This window comes from Hirundo rustica, chromosome 10 (assembly GCF_015227805.2).
Source record: "Hirundo rustica isolate bHirRus1 chromosome 10, bHirRus1.pri.v3, whole genome shotgun sequence".
Classification (NCBI taxonomy): Eukaryota; Metazoa; Chordata; class Aves; order Passeriformes; family Hirundinidae; genus Hirundo; species Hirundo rustica.
In genome coordinates, this window is record NC_053459.1 from 6808490 (window position 1) to 6828845 (window position 20356).

General features: G+C 45.2%; 1 protein-coding gene across 8 annotated transcripts in view; it reads left to right on the plus strand.

Annotated features, from left to right (window-relative positions):
- DGKD (diacylglycerol kinase delta) overlaps positions 1–20356 on the plus strand; it is a 67704-nt gene that overhangs the window by 7408 nt on the left and 39940 nt on the right. For 2 of the 8 annotated variants that reach the window (XM_040073743.2, XM_040073747.2), the window contains exons 1-3: positions 14142–14160; positions 17084–17194; positions 17884–17964. In XM_040073743.2, coding sequence (XP_039929677.1) covers positions 17102–17194; positions 17884–17964 — 174 coding nt within the window. In that variant the 5' untranslated portion in view covers positions 14142–14160; positions 17084–17101. Of the gene's footprint in view, positions 1–43; positions 271–1717; positions 1874–3464; positions 3527–9805; positions 9871–14141; positions 14161–17083; positions 17195–17883; positions 17965–20356 lie in introns of those variants that run through there. The other 6 variants (XM_040073745.2, XM_040073744.2, XM_040073756.2 and 3 more) reach the window with 6 other exon arrangements.

Sequence of the window (20356 nt, forward strand, 5' to 3'; positions counted from 1 at the left end):
TGTGTGATTTTAGCTTTGGGGGAGGGTTAGGCATTTGCACCTGGATGTCTGGGAAGGCTTTTTCCTGGTATTTTTATTTTTATTACACAGAAGATACAGTAAGGTTGAACAATTTGCTGGTTGTGAATATGCCGGTTTTGGAGAGCAGGAGTTCAGAAAATCCTTTAAGGGTCTAACAGAAGGAGGGGGAATAGGGCTCCCCCTGTCTTACTGCAAAGTGTATCTTTCTCCACAAAGGCGTTTCCTTCAGTGTTTCTGGCTGCTAGACCTGTAAGTATGGAACCAGTAAACTCAGAGATCTGATTTTCTATTTTTCCCCCTTTTTAAAAAAAATTTCTCAACTTTGTGAGGGGCCTCTGTTGCTGCCTGACTTTCCTCTCAAACTCAGCTGTGGTGATGACTTCTGTAAGCTAAGTGTGACAAAATCACAGTGCACTCTGTTGTGCAGTCGGGAGGAAATGGTTGTTAAATGGTTATTAAATCTGTTCTTTTGTCTGGGCTTGGGAAAGCACTTTGAGACACTTATTTGTTCAGCTCATGCTGGGCATTTGCTCAGAGAGCAATGAGGGCTTTTCTGATGGTTCCTGTAGATCCCCGTCCTGTAGGACAAGCTGGGTCTCCGGCCCTTCAGGCAGCAGATGCTGACTTCTGTCAGCAGAAAATAGGTCTTTAGCTACAACTGTTTGCCTTTTATCTTCCCTTCCTTCTGGTTCTGGTGTTAACGTTGATCTGTCGAGTCAGACCTGTGGCCTGCTCCTCCTGTTTACCGCTGGGGGAGAGCAGATCCGATTTCCTGACTCCGTGGCTTTGATGTGGTGGGACTCTATAGAGAGCTCGCCAGCTCCCGGAGAGGGATGCGCTCTGGGAGCGATGGCATCTCTGGACCTGCTGTGTTTGAAGACAGCTTGGAACAAATACGTGACAGGACGGGTTTCGTGACAGACGCTTTCCCCTCGCACATCTCCGTGAGATCCGAGTGGGAGCACTAAACTGCCCGTCGCTGATGGGTGTTAGAGAGGCAGGGGGAGTTACCTGGCCATTGCGAACGGAGTGGGGCCGGGCCGGGCCGGGCCGGCTGCGGACCCGGGCTCGGCAGTGGGAACGACTCGGCCTTCGCCCTCAGCGCCCCTGAAATGCCCTCCGGGGCGGGGGCTGCACGGCGGGTGGAGCTTGGGGGGGAGGGTGTGCTCGCAGCGTTTCATTAAATCCTGGGAACTCCGGGAGAGCTTCGGGAGGGGCTGTCCGGGGAGGTGGTGGAGTGCTCGTCCGTGGAGGTATTCGAGGAACGACGGGACGTGGCACTCAGTGCTCTGGACTGGTGTTGACAAGGTGGTGTTCGATTATAGATTGAACTCCGTGATATCAGATGTCTTTTCCAACCCGAATAAATCTGTGATTCTGTGCTGCAGTAGCCACAAAGTACAGGAAGGAATGGGGACCACGGTCCGGTCTGAAGGGCTCGCCTCAGCGGGGAGGGCTGCGCTGAACACCTTTGTCCTGGCTCCCAGGAGCCAGGGCCGGGCCGTTGCGATCGGCGCTCGGGCGGCCGGCAGGGAGGCGGGAGGGGCCGGGCGGCTGCGGCCGTCCCGTTACGGCGGCCGGGCCCTTCCCCGCCCGGCCCCTCCCGCCCCTCCGCCGCCGCCATCTGACGCGGCCGCCGCTGGGGGGCGCCGCGCGCGCGGGGCCGGTAGGGGGCGCCGGGCGCGCCGCCGGTCCGTGCAGCATGGCGGCGGCGGGCGCTGAGCAGGCACAGCCGGAGCCGGCCGCCGGCGCCGCGCCCGAGGAGTCGTCGGACAGCGAGCCGGAGCAGGAGCCCGGCTCCCTCCAGAAGCTCATCCGCAAAGTCTCGACGTCCGGGCAGATCCGCCAGAAGGTGCGTGCGGCGGGAGGGGGCCGCGGGCAGGGCCTCGGGCTCCTGGCGGTGCTGCGGCCGGCGCTGCCTCCGCGTTACGCTCGGTGCCGCCGCCTCTCCCTCCCAGCCGGTACGGTCCGGGCCGCCGTCGGCCCGGGCCGCCGCTTTGGGAGTTGCCGGAGACCCCCGAAGCTTTCCCCTGGGGCCTGCCACCGAACCCGTCCCTCAGGGAGCTGCCGGCGATCCCCCGCACATCCCGCTCCTCTCCCCTCACGACGACCCCTCAGGGGTCTGCCTGTGACCACCTCACATCCGCCAAAGCGCCCCTCAGGGACTCGGCCATTTCCCCCTTCCCCCCCCGTTGGGAAAATCTTTAATTGTAACAAATAGTGTCTGTGTTAGAGAGGTTTATTTATCCCGTCGTTTTCGGTAACAGTCCAACCACCCATCCCGGGTCCTGCTGGCGACCCCAAACCCATACCGGAGACACCCCCTGACAGCACTCCCAGCGCCTTTCCAGGCACTTGTGAACACCAAAATGCCCCTCAGGGATCCCCATGATGAACTGTTCCTCAGGTGCCCGTTAACAGCTGCCCCCTAAATGCCCTTCAGCGTCTGCCAGCACCCCACAAACTGCTCTCAGGGTCTCCTGGAGTTGCCCCCGGTGCCTCTCTGAACCTCTCCAGTTCCCCTCCCCAGTAGACCAGCTTTGGCCACCTCTTCAGTGCCCAGGTTCGGATCTCCCGGGGAGCTTCACCCAGCTCAGTGATCAGTGTACCCAGGCTCAGCAGGACCCCGTTTTACTTCTTTCTTTCCTTACCCTCTTTCTCTGTAGTATTTTCTTGGAGTCCTGGAGGTCAGATTTGGGCTGCTACTCCCTAGGGCTGCTCCATTTACCTGGTATTTGAATCCTCAAGGGCATCCTCACCCCATGAAGCTGCATCTCTCTTTTTCTCCTCATGTCACAGCTGCCACGGGCTCCTTCCTCACCTTCCCATGCCTTCCCTGAGAACCTCTGCACATCCCAGGCATAGCTCCCTGTCCCAATGTTCCATTATTGATTTCCAACACCTCCCTCCTCTGTGGTCCTGTTGTACTTGGCACAAGTCACTGACTCATCTTCAGGGCTCTGCTCTGGAAGGTGCAGCCCTCGTTATTCCCTGCAGTCATTGTGTGTGCCTCCCTCAGCATCTTCCCATCATCCTTTTTGTGCATCCTAATTCTCCCCATCTCACACTGTGCTTTACCTTTCTGTAGCCATATAGCAATATTTATCTTCCTGTCTGGTCCAGGAGTGATCTTACAGCTGATTAGTCTTTGTTCCCAGCTTTGTCTGTCCTGCTTTGCCTTCCTGGTAAGGTTACAATTCTTTCCACCCAGATTCCCTTGGTCCAGTCATATTTTATCCCTCTGTGGCTCATCCTGGAACAATAACACCATTTTTAGGGGCTGTAACAACATTCTGCAACTACAACCACAACTGTAGTTCTTCTGTGTTGTTACCGTAAAAGAAGATGTGAAGGTTTCCTTCAACCTTAGTCTGGGAGCCAGGCATAGGGAGTTTCCCTTCTCTGTACTATTTTTATTATAGCAGCATGATTTTTCTTTGTAGCCACTAAGCTCCCGTGTAACTCTTGGACTGTTGTGTCATGTGTTTCTGCTTAGAAATACCAGGTTAGTTACTCTGTCGTCACCTGCCTTGTGCTCGCCTTGTCTCTGCTGCAGCATGGACAAGCACTGTGCAGCTGTGGGGATGCAAAAGCTCGCTCAGCACTGGTGCTGCAGCTCGGTGTTGCTTCTCTTATAGCAAAGGAGAGTAAATGTCTCTGCATGGTGCGGTGTCTGAAGCATTATTCAAAGGGCTCCCTTTCGTGCTGGCTGGTTTGCCCTGCTTTCAAACACAGGACCTGCCATCATTCTGCTGCTCATCGTTGTTTGGCTGCGTTGGTCCCAGTTGTGAAACCCCCGTGACAAAGTGCAGTCGTACGTGAGGACTGTGATGGGGCTGCTTCCTCCATCTGTGAGGTGCTGCTGGCACTGCCACTGGCTTCTTGGGCTGAGGCACTGTGGGGCTGTGCTGTGAGATGGTTCTTTTGACCACACCAGGAAACCCTGGAGCCCTCTAAACCTGTTGATGTTCTATATCAAGCAGATCTCAGCTGTGCTGTGGCACCAGGTGACTTAAGCTACTCTGTTATTCTGCTGTGAAAAAAATAAGCTTTTTCCTGTATCTAGAGTGCTGAATATTAAAAATTTAGCTTGCTGGATGAACCTTGGGATTTTTTAATACCACTTGTGGCAGGGGTCTCATGTGGAAAGGAAGGAAGGATGCTATAGTCTGTCTCCGTGGTGGTGTTTTTGATGAGAGCAGGGTAACAAGGACTTTTCCAGTGCTAGAGTGGGAGCTCTTGCTTAGAGCAGGATGTTAGAGATGCTAAAGTGAAAGGTGCCCTGGGTTGTATTTTTGTTTGACTATAGCAGAACACGTCCTCCTGTCCCTACTTAATCGTTTTCCCTGTTTTGCGTCACTTCTTGTGTCAGCATGGCTGGAAAAAGACAAAACCAGCTACTTGTACATGCAAACATAAGCATATTAAGAACAAGGATTATAAACAGATATTGTCTACAGCTGTAAAGCTGTCTGTGTGTTAACATGCCAAAAACCTTTGACTAAATAGTGTCAAATTTTCCAAGTAAGCCCAGGTATTATGGTATTCAGGGTTGATTTCTTCTATTGCTTGTTGGTGTCATTTTGGTTTGTCATTGTTTTTTCTGCATGCGGCTGCTGCATGCACAGCCTTTCCTTGCCCTCAGGGCAAGGAGCAAAGACGGCTTTGTGAGTAATCATGGTTTTGATGAGACTTTGAGGAGTTTGCTTCCTTTAAAAAGGCAGACATAACTGTGAATTTGTCTGTTGAGTGATAGAGTGCAGACAGCAGTAGAAGCTGTTGGACAGGTCGGTCAATGACAGTGAGAGATGCAGGCAGACTTTTACTGTGGCCTGAGGATATAAATCTCTTCTGACCACATCTTTTGCTGCAGTTAGCTGAAGACCATGCCTGTAAGTACAGCTAAATCACCATGGAAGCTATTATCACAGCTTGAGTGTGAAATCTGTTGTGGCCGTGGAATTCCTCAGAATTTACTTGTTTGCCATAGTTGCAAGCACTTTGAAGGTACGTTTTCCTTCCTCTGGTCCTGCCATCTGTTTTCCTAAGAAATGTAAAGTAAAGCTGCTTGCTTGCTAGACCAATAAAACTTCAGTGAATTTGTCTCAAAGCCTAGAGATTGTCCAACTGTTTGACTGAAGTACCTTGGTGTGATAGTAGTGGGACAAATGGAATCATTTGGATGTTTAAGGGCTGAGGTGTTGTGTGCAGGGAATAAAGGCAAATCACAGGTAACATCTCTTCAGCTAAAAAATCTGCCCCTTTTGAGGCAGAGGGCAGGGGAAGAAGAAGTGGAAGGCTCAGTGTTTGGATAGTGAAGTGCTGTGTTCGAACGTACTTACTTGCATTTAGCTAGAAAGAATTTTTGAGGCAGAGAAGAAGGTATAAGGGAAGCATATTTAGCAGTCTTTTAATGATTAGTATTATGGAGAAAGAATAAAGCCTCCCATGATCAGGTACAGCAGGCAACGTGAGTGCTCTTGTCTCAGCAGGCTGAGAAGCAGAGGCTGAATTGTGTGTTTGATCAGCCATTTCAAGACCTGACAGACTTGTACCAGCATAAGGCTTCCCAGTGCACTGCTTTTAGCTCCTCTCTGGTCTCAGGCTGGTGTTGGTCGGCTAAGATGAAGTATTTTTGAATGGATAGGAATTAGGAAAGAGGTGAAATGAACTAAGAGAAGGAAGATGTGTGTGAGGAGAGGCAACAGCAGGATCTTGGTCCTAAGCAGTGCTGAGACCTCAGCTGGAGCCAGCTGAAGTGGTAATGTCATCTCATTGTCACTCAGCGTGGACTGAGGCACAGGAATATCCAAAGTGGTCCTGGGAGCTGAGGGTGTGAAACCAAGGAGCACAGCACCTTTTATAAGCTCTGACAGTGAAGTATGGCACTTCCTTTGAACTTGACCTTTCATTTCCAGCGTCACATTACAACCCTCAGAAAGCTGAAGGGTGGATGAACAGGCCATCTTCCCGTTTCATTCATCAGTTCTGTGGGATTTCCAGCCTGCCAGCTTTGGTATGCTGAGCTCTCACTTTGTTTACCAGACAGGATTTCAGCAGCGTCCTTGGGTAGCATCAGGAGAATTTCTTGTTTAGACTAGTTCAGTCTAAGTTCTGTTTACTTTCACAAGCAATTTCTCAGTAATATTTTCATTTTTATAAGCATTTATCATTGCCCTGAACTTTTAAAGACAAGTTTGCAGTGTCTATTTCGCCAGAGTTGCAAACAGAGCTAGCAGCTCTCCAAACTTTCTGGGAAGCTGTGTAGCTCTGGTAGCAGAGATACGTCAGGTTTGTTTATGTTCTGGAAAGCGGTACAGATGAGCTGGTGTTGAGCTTTATGCTGCAGTGGACACACTGTTCACTATCTGCGCTAGCACATTCCCCTTCTTTGTGCTATGTACCAGGTATAGGTGATGCCTTTTGTGCTGTGGGAAGCTGTGATTCTCTTTCTGACAAATAGCCTCGAGGTCTTGGAGCCACCCTGCAGCATAAAGGCAGAAAAACAGGGGGAAGCAAAATGTTTCTCCTGGTTTTTGTGGAAGTTTCCAGAGCATACTATGCTGAGTCCTCAGACATATGATGGGCAGCATGGGCAACTGAAGAAAGCTCATTTTGTTTCTTCTTGTATTGCCTTTTAGATAAAATGTCCATTTTATAGGTAAAGAAGTCTTATTTTTATTTCTGGAGTGCAAGTGTTTTAAGGTTTCCTGAGATTAGAGTGAGGAAAATGAGACGTTTATTAGTTTGAAGTGCAAGTATTGAAAGTAGTATTATGGTAAGAAGCAAAGCGTTTCAGTAAAGCAACATTGTAAAAGAAATAAGCAAGAAATGAGCAAGGCATTTTCAGGAATTCATGACTTAATTCATGTTCTGTCTGTGGCATCTTCCACTAAAACATCTTAAAATGTGTGTCTGGTTTTGTTTTCTGCCTTCTAACAGCTTGTCTGAAAGGGGGCATTTTAGGATCTTCATGTGTCATAAATTGTGGTGGCTTATGCTTTAATCCAAGTAGAAACTGGGAACTCTTCACCTAAACACAGCGAGAACTGTTGAAAAAGAGTTGTTTTTGTGATTGAACTAAAACATCTTGAGCACAGGTTTAAGGACATGAATTTTCTTGGATGAACAGCGTGAACATACTAGTTTCTTCTCGAAGCACCAAGACACAGGTAGGATTTTGTCCCTTAGTCTACATTCTGTTTCGTGTGCACTTCAGACTCATTTGTTCTGACACAATTTGGGAAGCCTCCCAGCACTGTTTCCACTGGTGTACTGTAAGTTTGCCTTGCTGCTGGAGAGTTTCGGATGCTGGTATGAAAGCAACAGCTGTTACTTCCTTGTTAAAAAAAAAAGAACAACAACAAAAAACAACAAACCCAAACTAAAAAAATCCCACTGCACAACAAAACAAAGCACAAAACCACACGCACTTGAAGCGTTCCTCATTCCTTCTAACTATAGATCAGGTTCCAAGAATTGAAGAGCTAACAATAAACTTTTCCATGTTTTAAGAGCATGGATTTACTTAGACCACATCACTAAAAAGTTTCCAGGCTACTAATTATTTTCTCTAATAAAATTAGAGACCAAAAAACTGTAGGTTTTGAATGATTTGGTTTGATTGCTTGGTTTTTAAAAATAAAACTTAAATAAAATATTTAGAGTATTTCCCCTACCCAAAACCTCTCATTACAGAAAAATTGAGTTTTTACCTTGGAGGAGTACAGGGTTATAAATGAAAACTATGAAATGTCTATCTCCAGATTACCCGATTAGGAAATCCAGTGTACCATGTGAGACCATGTGTAACTTTACCTTCTTTTATTACAAATCCAGTCTGGTTCTTTCTGAAATAGCAGCTATACCTGCATATGTAAATGAAAGCACGAGTGAGATAGAGAGAGTTTTTCCCTATTCCTGGAAAGCTTAAGGTTTACCCTAGATATTGGCACAGCCTCACTGGAAATTTTGCAGCACACTACTGTCTCAAGTGAACACGTGTTCCTCTTGGAACATGTTTTTACAAGATCTCAAATGCACCAACCCTTATTTAAGGGATATTTTATTAACTCTCCACTGAAACAGTTTGTTCCCACTTTTTCTTCACTAAGTGGTTATTGCTTCTTGTTTTACTAAGAATTTATATGTCTCTTAAAGATGGGAGACGCTTCTGTTTGGTATTGCAGCCCTGTGGGGTTGTCATCCAGGGGGAGCTTAGCTTCAGGCAGAATAGCTGAGGCAGCAGCCCTCTTCCACAGCAGCTACCATGGTTTGTGGTCCCTCCTCACATATTTTATATAAAACACTTCAGATAGTAATGAGCTTATCGTGCATGCCCTGTTCAGTAGTGCTGCACCTCTGCAGCAGCAGTGCTTCTACAGGGTATGGAGCTTGCAGACCCTGGACCACACCTGGACATGAGAGCACTTACACAGAGGAGGAGGAGGAGGTCTAAAACTGGCTACCCTCCTCTCATCCAGAGAGGAAAATCTTGGCTTGATGTCTGCAACATGACCACTTCAGTTAGGCAATTGATTAGTACAGGATTGCTTCATTTGGTTTTAGCGGAGAACTTTTTGTTTCCCCACCATCTCATTGTTACGTTGAAAAGTTTTACATCTGGTCACGGTTCTGACATTGTGGTTTGCCTGTTTTGAGAAAGGAAATGCCCTCTTGATCACATAATGTTTGTATCAAGCACATTGCACTTGAGACTCGGAAGCTTTAGTAAATTTATCCATGTAATTTTCCAGTGAAGAGAGGTGATACCACCTGCAGTTTCCTATAGGGAAAATGTAGATACATACTTTTGGTATCAAATGCAAGAAATCACCCAGGGCAACCCCAGACCTGGGAACTGAGGCAGGTGGTGCAAGCTCCAGGTAATGTCTTACCCCTTGGGACAGCCACTTCAGTGGTATTTGAACAACAGAAATGTGTCTGATGAAACAGCGAGGGCAAGCTGCCTGCTCTTGAAACTGTTCTCAGCTGAGGCAGGGCAGAGCACTCTCTAGGATATAGCTCTGTCATTGAGGTTTTATTAAAAATCAGTATTCTGGGAACTCACGCCAGCCCCTTCTGTTCTGTGCAGCTGAAAGTTAACAAAACGGTGTTCCCAGGGCTGTGCTCATCTTTTTTGTTGTTGCTGGTGCTGATCAAGAAGTCTTGGCATGGTCAAAGGTATTTGCAGGACATTAAAACAGGGCAAGTGGAAAAACAAATTAAAACTTTGCAGTATCCTTTAAAAACTATGTTAAAGAGATGAGGAAAAAAAAAACTTAAAAGCATAGGTTGTTTAATACATAAATATGGAAAATCTGATTACGACAGTTGTTACAGATGAGATAAAAATAAATTCTAAGATACCTAAGTATTAATTAAATGGCCAAAGGCCAAAAGCCGCTTTCTGCTCTCAACCTATTTGAATACCAGTTGGAGTAAAAGGATGAGGATTTGGCTCTGCCAGTCCCTACCAAACAAGGCTCCTTGCAGAATTCAGTAGCAGAGGTGATGGGAATCCAGACACAGTGGGAGGAAGCTGTCTTTCTTTCAGCCTCCTCAACACAAGGGCAAAGGATTTAGTTTTCTTCCTCAAGGTATAACTTTCACTTTCCCATATCCTGAAGTTCTCTTACTGGTACTTTCTGCTGGCTTTTCCTTCCTACTTGGCCCAGGTCTCCATGATGTTGAGCGGTGTGGGAAGGATGGGGTGGTTGTGAGTGTGAGGATGAGATCCGCAGCTGTGTTCTGCATGTGCTTTCCCATACATTCGCTGTTCTGTGCTCGCACTGGTCGCGCTCCCCAGCCTGGTGCTGGCATGTCAAATGGCCCTGACAGCCCGCTATGGTGAGTGCCTGGCTCCTTCTGCCTGCTGCTGAAGTGGATAAGGGCTTAGACACGTGGTTTTTGGTGGTAACTTGTCTCTCTGAATGTGAATGAATGAGAGCGTGACTTAAGCTGTGGGGGTACAGGCTGCAGCATTAGAGGGTTCTGTGTACGACCTATAGTTCCAAATGAGGTTCTATTGCTGTGTTTCAGCAGCAGAGCCATGTGCTTCTAAGTTCAGACGGGGGAGTCTGTGGTGCTGGTGCATAGCTTGTCTCAGAAGGTTTTACAGCAGGTACCATGTTTTGACTTTTTTTGTGTATGGGGAAAATGCCTGAGGAAGGGATATAGTAATGTATATATAGTTTTAGATGGTAGAAGAAATAACAATCAAACTTTTCATGTTTGTCCTTAAATGTATAAAGTTCACATTTAATTAGTACCCTTTATAAATTTATTCCATTCCAAAATTTTCAGGTAGCTATTGAACTGTTGCCTTTTTGGCTTTAGTTATCTCTGTGGATGGGTTTGAGCCCTTATCTTCAGCTTTGCTATAGTTTTACTGGCATTTGTGCTCAGTTTCCCTCTCATGATAAATGTGTTTGGGAAGGATGCTGGGAGCCTATGGAAAGCGTCCTGAGGCTTAAGCAGTTAGTGTGCCAGGAGGTGTCCAGCTCCTAACACATCCTGAATCAGTGTACTGGTGTGTTTTTCATTCTCCCTTCTAAGTATTTTGACCAGAATATTCATCTGTTCTAGTACTTTTCTTGGAGCTCTCTGACAGAGCTCATTTTACCAAGAAGCTGTGCGTTGATACGCTGTTTGTTGTATTTCCTTCCCCGTATACGTTTTTGCATGCTCTCAAATTGTTTTTCATTTGGTAATTTGTTCGCTTTAGGTCTGTGCCTGTGCATCCCTTTTAGGAGAGTCATTCATAATAGTAACAGCTGAACCTGGTACTGAAAGAAGTTGGTTCAAAGACCTGTTCTTTGTTTGTTGGCTGCAGCTTTAACTAATGAAGAATGAAGTGTTTGACCATTTATCTGTGCCAAAGCAAATTAAAGCCTGTTCAATGTTTATTTGATACCAACCCCTGTTTTTTGCTGCGGCTCTGGAGAATGGGCATGTGTTACCTGTTTCAGTGACATCTCAGCTACTCCATGGACAGGTTGGTGTGCTCTGCTCTGGATTCTGCTGTTGGGAGTTGCAGGGAGGCTGTAGGAGAGCTGTCAGCCGTGCTTGCCCCAGTCTCACTGGGTGTGCTGAGTCCAGCTCATTCAGCAGGGCTGGAGGTTACAACAGAGGAGCATTGGGAGATGATTTTTAGGAGAGTTTTCTCAGGCTTTCCCATGTGGTTGTACAAAGGTCTGTACTTGTACCCTTCATCAGTTGTAGTGCTCACCTTCTGTTAGTGAGCCTCTGACTCCCTGCCTCAGCTTCTATTTTGACATTTGAGTCCAGCTCTGATTTTCTTCTGGAGTCTCCTTTTTTTGCAGTGAGTTCTCCTAATGTCTTACTCTTTTGATACAAGTGAAGGAAATCGTAATGCAAATTTCACTTTTTCAGGAGCAAAGTGCATTTATGGTAGAATTCCCAAACAGGACTATGCAACCTGTAATTACCTTGTGCTCCCCTATAGATTCGTATAGCTCTGTGTGTCCCATCATTAGAATTGCTTTACTGATCCAGATTTCCCCTCTCTGAGCTTCCTGGAGTTCATTTCCAGGGTGTGACCACTGTCTGGTGGAAGGATGTTGCTCTCAGATTAGCTTGTTAACCCCTACCCTTTTGACATTTCGTGTCTTATTCTGTGGGATTGGTTAGATTTATTCCTGTAGTTTCTTTGTTGGATTTACTGTGTTTTATTTGATTTCTAAATATTAATTAGTTTCATGTTTATGACCACGGGGAACTTTTATAACACCAGCTACTAAAACTGTTTTGCCCACAAGTTACAGCACTCAGATTTGTACCTGTCCTAGGACGGTAAGACTGTCTGGCCATGTTTAAGCTCCTGCAGATCCACTCCTATCCTTTTTGCCACAGCTTACTCGAAATCATTGACTAGATGAGGTTGTTTGGTCCCTGGGGTTCAGCTGCCTGTAAAATGTTCTAGTAAGCATCTATAAAGATAGCCCGGTTCCGCATATACTTTTGCATTTTGGTTTTTCCTCTCTGCATTTGGTGCTTTGTTTAGTTGATTATTTGCTGTTTGGCATCAGTGTTTTTTGGTACATACAAATAAAAACTGTGTGTGTTATAAAGTTTTTACATTCTTAAGACAAGTTATAAACAGAAATCCACATGCTGGGGACTTTGGGTTTGGGATTCTATAGTTGCTATTTAGATAGCTTTGTATCATTTTGCCATTACCTTTTACATAGTTCTTTTTCTGCATTGGAAAGAGGTGTCAGTGGAGCATAATTCTTGTTTTAGATACGCTGCACTGAGTAATTGGCCCTAAGAATATATCATGATCTCAGCAGTGAAATAAGTTGCATTGTTCTTCCTCTGTCTCTATCAAACATGGTTTGGAGCCTCCCTGTGCCGAGGGACACTTGCCAGTCTGACAGCTGGACATGCTTGATAGTCACCTCAGTCTGGCTAATAGGGCTTGTTTTCCAGATTAGGAAATTAGTTTTATCAAGAGCCCTACTTCCAAATGGGGCAATAGGTTTAAGCTTCAGGAAAGGATTGTCTGCTCCTGTGTTTCACTTGGTAAGCAGTACTTTGTGCAGGAGAACAGGGGATGTAATCTGAAAGTAGCTGAAATCTGACATGATCCTTCGTAAGTTTTAGTGGAATCACTCATTATCAGTGTAGAAAGCACTTAATCTGTGTAGGCTTTCTCTGACCTCCTGACATGGGCTACTGGGTGCAGAGACACCTCAGAGGAGCAGTGATGCCAAAAACACAACTGTGTCTTGCTGGTTTTCTGAGCAGCTCCTGTTAATCTCCTGGATTCTTGTTCTTACAAGGCCGGAAGTGGAAACAGTGAAGCACAAGGCTCTTTTTTAAGTTCTTTTTTAAAGTCTCTTGAGTTGTTTGAAACCATTCCCGTTGAGGTCAGTGACAAAATTTTTCTTTTGTCGGTTCAGGATTAGGCCTGAGCCCTGCACCCATTTTGACAGGAGAAATCTGAGAACATACTATTGCTCTTCCTAAATGCCAAGTTTTGAAAGGGGATGAGCTGAGGGGAGGGTTGTGTATTGCTTGCCATAAACTGAATTTTTTTTCTGCAGGAAGTTGCTGTTCTTCAAGGCCAAAGATAAATACTAAAATGTTAGAAATTTCCTAAGCCTTGCCTTTTGGTTATCTAATCTTGTTCTTTTCAGACTTCTTAAGACACTCTGCTATGTGCAATGTTGTTTTAAATTGTTGGTTTGTTCAGTAACCTTTTTTACACTGACTTACAATATGATAAAAGAGGTCAGCATTGAAACCAGTAGCACATCATTTTACACTCGATCCAAGAAGATAATTCATTTTTTCGCAGTGTTATCTGCCCATGCCATGCCGTGCCACAGGATGCCACACTGGAAAGAGACTCAGTTGGATAGAAAACAGTCTGCTTAGTTCCATTGCAAACAATTTTAGTATTTATCCTGGATAGGATGTGCATAATTAATCCTCATAATGTTTCAGGGCAGTAGCTTTTCCCGTAGGATCCAATATATGATACTAAAAATAGATTTAACACTCTCTTTTCATTATGGGAGAAGCAATTTCACTTTTATCTTGATGAATTACATGTGCAGTAATCTGATCAGAGTAGCTCTTCAATTAAAAATCTGCGGAGAGGCTGGGGAGCAGAAGAAACTGTTCACCTCCCCCCTTTTATTTAATTGGTGTCACTTTGCAGTCAGGTCCCTTCCCCAGTTCATTTTCTGCAGCTGCATTCCTCTGCAAGTAACAAGTCCTTTGGCTGTAAAGTCAAAATAGAGGAGGAGAAAGGCGGCGATGTCTACATCATTTTATAAAGTCATCTTGATCTTATCTCCAGCCCTTTCCGCCCAAACCCACCAAACTGTGCCGAGTGCCTATAAATAGCCCTGCTGCTCTCGTGCAGAGATGGGCAGCACTGAACCAGAGGCATGTTTGCTTTGAGCAGAATGAGTGCTCCTGCTCTGGCCTTTCGTGTCTGAGCTGGGTAGCTGTGAGGTTTTCTATAGATAGAGCCTGGCAATGACAGAAACTGCTGCTTAGAGCGGGGCAAGGTGACCTCTGCAAGTGTTGCCTCTTGGTAAAAAAAAAAGCAAAAAAAGAAGAGGGTTTAAAAGAGGAATGAAGGAATGCACGTCTTGTGCAGAGGTGAGTGAGCCCAACTGAGGTGAGGGAGCAGGTGGGAGCAGCGGGAGCTGAGGGAAAGCAGAGGCATTGTTTTACTGAGAATTATTGTGCTGGTGGGCTGGGCAAGAGTTTGGCTAAAGTGATGCTGCCTGAGCCTGGGGTGTTTAAGGGCTCTGGCTGACCCCAGTTTAACCATCGCTGTAAATAAGCATAGCAACAGAGCTCTGAAATCTCCTCCTGCAAGTTGCTGGTTTTTGATCGGCCTCCTGGCTGACTTGATATCTTTGGGCTTTTCATCCCAGGGGTCTTCCCCAGGATTTTTAGATCCTCTCTGATTTTGGCTCAGGGCTTTTTGGAGTTCAGTAGCTGCTTTCTCTGTCTCATTTTTTATTTGTATGTGTTTTTTTCCAGGGAATGCAAAAATCACTCCATGTTTCTGTCTTAAGCTGTAAAATCTCCTCCTGCTTTCCCATTTTCTTCCCCATTAAAAAATGAGCTGCAGAAGTGTGATTTCTTAGCGTGGTAATTTGGAGGCTGGTACTTTACATTTTTCTTTGATACTCAGATGCTGGAGGTTAAAATAACTTGTGAGAGAAATATATATTTTAGTGGGTTTCCACAGAGTTGGGGAGTGCTGTTTGTTCCACTTGACAGATGGGGGATGGAGACACGCAGAGTGAAAATTTCTTTATTGGGAACTGATAAAAAGTCCATGGCAGAGTAGAAGCATGAATGCATCTTTCCTGGTTCCAGATGAGTGCCTTCAGCTCTGGCCTTGCCTTCAGGGTTGTTTCAGTGAGGGGATGTTGTTTGATCAGTCTTTGCACTCCATTTTCTCTTATGCTGAAGCTTCAGCTAAGATAATGTCTGAATTTTGGATTATTGATTTAACACCAGCTCTAAGGTGATTTAACATTTTGTTTCGGGGTATTGCTATAGTGTGTTTAACTTCTGGACCCTAAAGCCACTCCCAGATGCTTCATGGCTTCTTAGAATGTATTCCTAGCTGCTGTGTCCTGTGAAAACAGGGGCCAGGATGCCTTTCAGTGACTGCTTCAGAGCTGTGGGGAACTGGTGTGGGAAACAGCCATTTTCTTAGAGGAGCTTAATCCTCAGTTGTGCTTTTTTGTTTGCTCTTTTCGTCCTGCTGGAAGTTCTGTGGAGCCCAGCAATTCCCAGTTGAAGCAGGCAGACTAAGTTGGTGTTTGCCTGGGCACTGGCAGGTATTTCTTCCAGTGTACAGGTGGCGTTGGGAAACAGGCCGCTGGGAAGCATCGAGGCCTGGAGTTTGCTAACTTTGGAGCTGGCCAGGGCCCAGCATCCAAGGCAGATGATGTTCTTGCAGGAGACGGGGGAGCTCTCCCCCTTTGCTGTTTCCCAACACGGTGGAGGAAGATTGTAGTGGCTTCTATATCCAGCAGCTCTCTTTAGGATGTGGTGCAATGCAGAGCCTGCTCTTCCCAGCTGATTTGTGAGCAGAGGCTTCACCATGGTGGTCCTGACCATGTGATCTCTCAGGGCAGTTTGAGGATAGCTCAGCCTAGCAAAAGAGAAGCGTGTATTGTCAGACGGATGTTTCTCCTTATGGTCAGCATTTTTTTCGAAGTGGTTTTTGAGGAAGCTTTAGCTTGGCAAGGGCCAGTGTATGTGGAATGTATCAAAATTCGTTCCAACAAATAAAAACACATTAGAAATATATATAGCATTTAAAAAGCAAGTTTAATGCCCTGGAAAGGAGTTCTAAAATGAACTAAACCCTGTGGATCAGTAAGAGTATTTATTTTGTGCACGGTAGTAGCCTGGCGGTATCCATTTGGTGCTGTTTGTGAATTGATACTTAGCAGCAACGTGGCTGTTACAAACCTGAATTCCACTGAGACCTTTGGTATGTTAAAGCTGTGTCATTTTCCTGGCACCAAGATACAGAATAACCTGTCTTACAAGGTTGTAAGACCATTTGTGTTGTGTTTTAACTGGGTGTTTATCACGTTGGGCTCTCTCAGCAAGAAGTAGGTTCCTGCGACTCTTTTGGGGACAGAAGTAGGTTTCCTGTGGTACCAAGGCATGACATAGCGCTGCTTGTAGCTCCTAGGCAGTGTTTGCAATCAGGAATTTGGGGTAGCACATTCAGCCCTGACTATTTTGCCTTTTGTCTTTCTGGGCTGCAGTTTTTGAGATTATTTTCATGTAGCTGTTGGTATTCAAACTTGAATGAAGTGCATGTGGATTAAATCCATACTCCCACATATGCACAGTATACGAACAAGCATATGAGCCTGTGTATACTGGTATGTCAGTCTAGTTATAAAGCAGTTAAAGAAAAAAAGCCAGTGTACATAGACAGTTTTGGCACTGCAGCCCTGGGAAATGGCAGCTGGCCAGAGAGTACCGAGGCAGGGCCAAGACTATCTGAAGAATACCAAATGCTGATGTTGGATATAGCTCCTTCTTTGCACTGGTTTCACTCTTCACCCCCAGGCTTGCAGTTTGCCACCCCTGTGCCAGGTAGATGCTGGTTCACGAGACACAGCTGGAGGTAGAGACATCCTGGGTGTGTATGTGCTGGTAATCAGATGCCAATTAAATGAAAGGTGCAATTACCTGCAAGTCTGACCTCAGTGAGTTTAACTGTTACACTCCCTGAGTCACTGTTAGATTTGAAATGCTCATTCAGTTTTAAGTTATTTATCTTCTTTGGTATCGTGATAGCACTGGAGACAAGAGTAAAACTGCACCGCAGTGTGGCTTGCGTGTTCATGGAAGTTTTATCTTGTGAAGGCTGCTCAGTTTTGCTGAATGAATCTGTGAAACGCTTCCAGCAGAGGGCACTGAGGTTATTGGTCTCCAACTCCAGTTGTTCCCCTGCGGGTGCCTGCTGGGGAAGCAGAAAATGTGCCTGTCAGTAAAACCTGTGCTTCACCCCTCTCCTCTGATGCTTTTGTAGACTGTCATAAAAGAGGGGATGCTGATGAAACAAACCAGCTCCTTCCAGCGCTGGAAGAGACGATACTTTAAACTGCGAGGACGAACGCTCTACTATGCAAAAACTGCTAAGGTAAGGTCCTGACAGTACCTCTGAGGCCAAGGAGGGAAGTCAGGGAGGGGCTTTGGAGGCAGATGAGTGTCAGCAGGGAGGCAGCCCTCAGCAGAGAACAGAGGCTCCTTAGGCACTGGTCTTCAGGCTTTGTAGCTACTAGAAGATCTCCCTGTGTTATGCCTCATGCTTGGAAATCCTTGGTTTTGAACTGAAGCATCATGTGGACCTGTGATACTGATTTTTCCACATTTTTTCTCCCTTTGGTGCATGTTAGTAGGGAATGGACTCTGAATCAATAGAGGGAGGAGAATACAAATGAAAAGAGAAAGTGCAGTAGACAAGCAAGGCTAGAATTTATTAAATCAGAGCTGCTATGCATCTGGTTTATGATAATCATAAACTATATGATATGTTGATAGTCAGCTAGATATAAAACTGCCTTCTTTCACAAGTACAAAACTTACACTTATTTGGTGTTCTTTTTAAATAATCCTTTAATAAAAATAAAGTCATTGTGTTCACTGTCTGAAAGACAGGCCAGAGTAATCCCCAGTGTATGGAACTAGACTTCCAGGTCCTTGATGTTTTTGGTGCTGTGTCTTTCCTTCAATTCATAAAAGGCTGTGATATGGAGCATGCTAGGCTTTGAGTGTTCTGCTGATCTTGGACTCAAGATTTTATTGAGGTTTTTAATTTTTTCTTTCCAGTCCATTATTTTTGATGAGGTGGATCTGACAGATGCCAGCGTAGCAGAATCCAGCACAAAGAATGTCAACAACAGCTTCACGGTAGGACTTTGTGCATTATTTTCTGTTCTTCTTGCATCTTTTCCCCCCATCCCATCTCTTTTGCAAAGTTGAAAAACACCTTAACAACCTTCACAGCATCTTTCATGAAAAATAAAAATAATACACTTACTTTTCTTTACAATATAACTCATATTTGTGCACATTGGAAATTACCTCAGGTTACTATGTATTGTGCTAAGACTTGGCATTCAGGGATTTTCTTCCCTGTAAGCTAAGAGGGTTTGATAGAACCTGTTTGCACAGTGGGGCAGAAAAATTTGTTCTGCTGAGGGAAATAGAGGTGATGTTCGTGTTTATGCTGGTGATCTTGCTAAAGGAATTTAGTTTTTCCCATAGGCATTAAAATATGTGAACTTCTTTCTCTGGCTTTGTGTGTGTCTGTGTGCGTGTTTATATATGCATGCTATATATAGTGGGAAAGCAAAAGGAGGAACAGAAAGAAACAGCGCAGAAATAACTGTGGGATTGGTTCAGGATACTCATTAGATGTGGAATGTGTGCTAAGCAGTTGCACTCTGGAAGTGTGGTGGTGTCCCTGCTTCATTTTCTCCAGGCTCGAACTGGGAGGAAGAATGATTGTGTTTCTAAGGTGCAGGTGTTCTACAAGCTCAATTTGAGGGAGCACCTGGTGTGCAGAAAAAAAGCCATAAATGTCAGCCCTGCAGCGTGAGTGTCGAGCTGGTGAGCAACAAACCTCCACACAGCTCCTGAGGGAGAAGAACAGGGGAGAAGGAGAGCCTGGGGAAAGTAAACCTTGCTCTAAGGCAAGGTGAAGGGGGGAGGAATTCCTCCTGGTCCTGCAGGTAGTGACCAACACTGAGCAGTGTGCCTTGTGCTGCAGCAGGGGTGATCTGCTGCTTTAAACATCTCCCAAAGAGCATTTCTGTTGTGTAGCTGTAGCTTTTGGCTTTGCAGTGGCTGTGTCCAGATAAAACCCCAACACCTTCCCAAAGCCTGAAAACGCTTTCTACGTCCGTAGTTGGACATGTAGGAGGCAGGCACCTCTGGGTATGGTAAGTAAATATTGATATCAGGTGTCAATGTGAGAGAACAGAGAGAAGGTCAATGCAGTGATTCGAGTAGGGGATATATTTTCAAGAATGTGATGTTATTTACCTGTTAATAAAGCATTTTATCCTGGATCTTGATTCAGTTTTCTCAAGTATGAATAAAGACTGATTTTTCAGGTAAATGTACTGTTACTGTGCTGCTTACTGTTGTAGTTGATCTAATATCCAATCTAATATATGTTAATTGTATGTACGTAATATCCAGTCTAATATCTAATATATGTTGTGAAGATCTAATATCCATCAGGAAGACTGTGTTGGGGACAGAGGGGAGTAGTGTTTTTGCTCTCCCAGACTGTCCCTTCTGAGTCAAAGATTGAAGAGTTATTTCCAAGACTCTGGTATCAGGCTCTGCCAGTCCCTGCCTTACCTAGCTGATAAAAGGTAAAGGCTTACCTTGAAATCCAAGCAGGTGCAACTTGCACTGTCTCCAGGTGAGCAGTGTATCATGGTGCTTAGGTAAATTCAAGAAAAATGTGTTTCCTCTTAATTTCTTTCTGCTCTTTCTGTCGTGGCATATGGAGGTGCTTTACTTGTTTACCTTGAGCTCTAAAAACACTTATGAAATCAGAAGGTGGTCTAGTATTGCTGCTGTTTGCTCTGTTACATCATTGCTGTCAGTGCTTTGGATTCCTTGCAGTCATGCAATTTTCTGCTGGTTTTCTTTGAGACCACTCTGCTTCCCTTTTGTATCTTCCTTTCTAAATTTCAAATCAGTGGGTCATATGATTTGAGATTTTCTCCTAAACTGAAAATATGTGGCATTTGGTGTTGTAAGCAGAGTTTTTTGATGTTCTGGTTTTCTTTTTGTTTTTCTGTTTTCTTGAATGGAGACTGGTACTTGTGGATTTGTAAAAGAACAGTTTCTTTTTGAGAAAACAGCCTCTGTCCAGGCATCTGTACTGCCTAATGTATAGATTCTGCAGGTAAGGTTGCCTGAATGACACTCCTAATTTCCTGAGATAAAGACAAGCAACAAAAACATCAGATAAACCACTTGGAGGAACAATGTGTATCCAAAACAAAGAGGTAATAAGGGCTGATCAGTCAGAAGACCAACTGTTGAAAGTGCGTTGAAGAGCACAGGGAGGCAGCATCATGAGAGGAGAAAACCAGAGCATAAAGCCAGGAAAGGTTGTGCTGCATGGATACAGGAGTAAGATTAAAAAATAGCTGCCAGTAAACCTTTTATATAGGACGTGACTGACAGGTAATTTGTTTGCTCTCAGCAGGAAGGAGAGCAAGAAAAATGAGCTTTAAGACATGGACCTCCTCTAAAAAAAGTGTGTAATAACAAATTC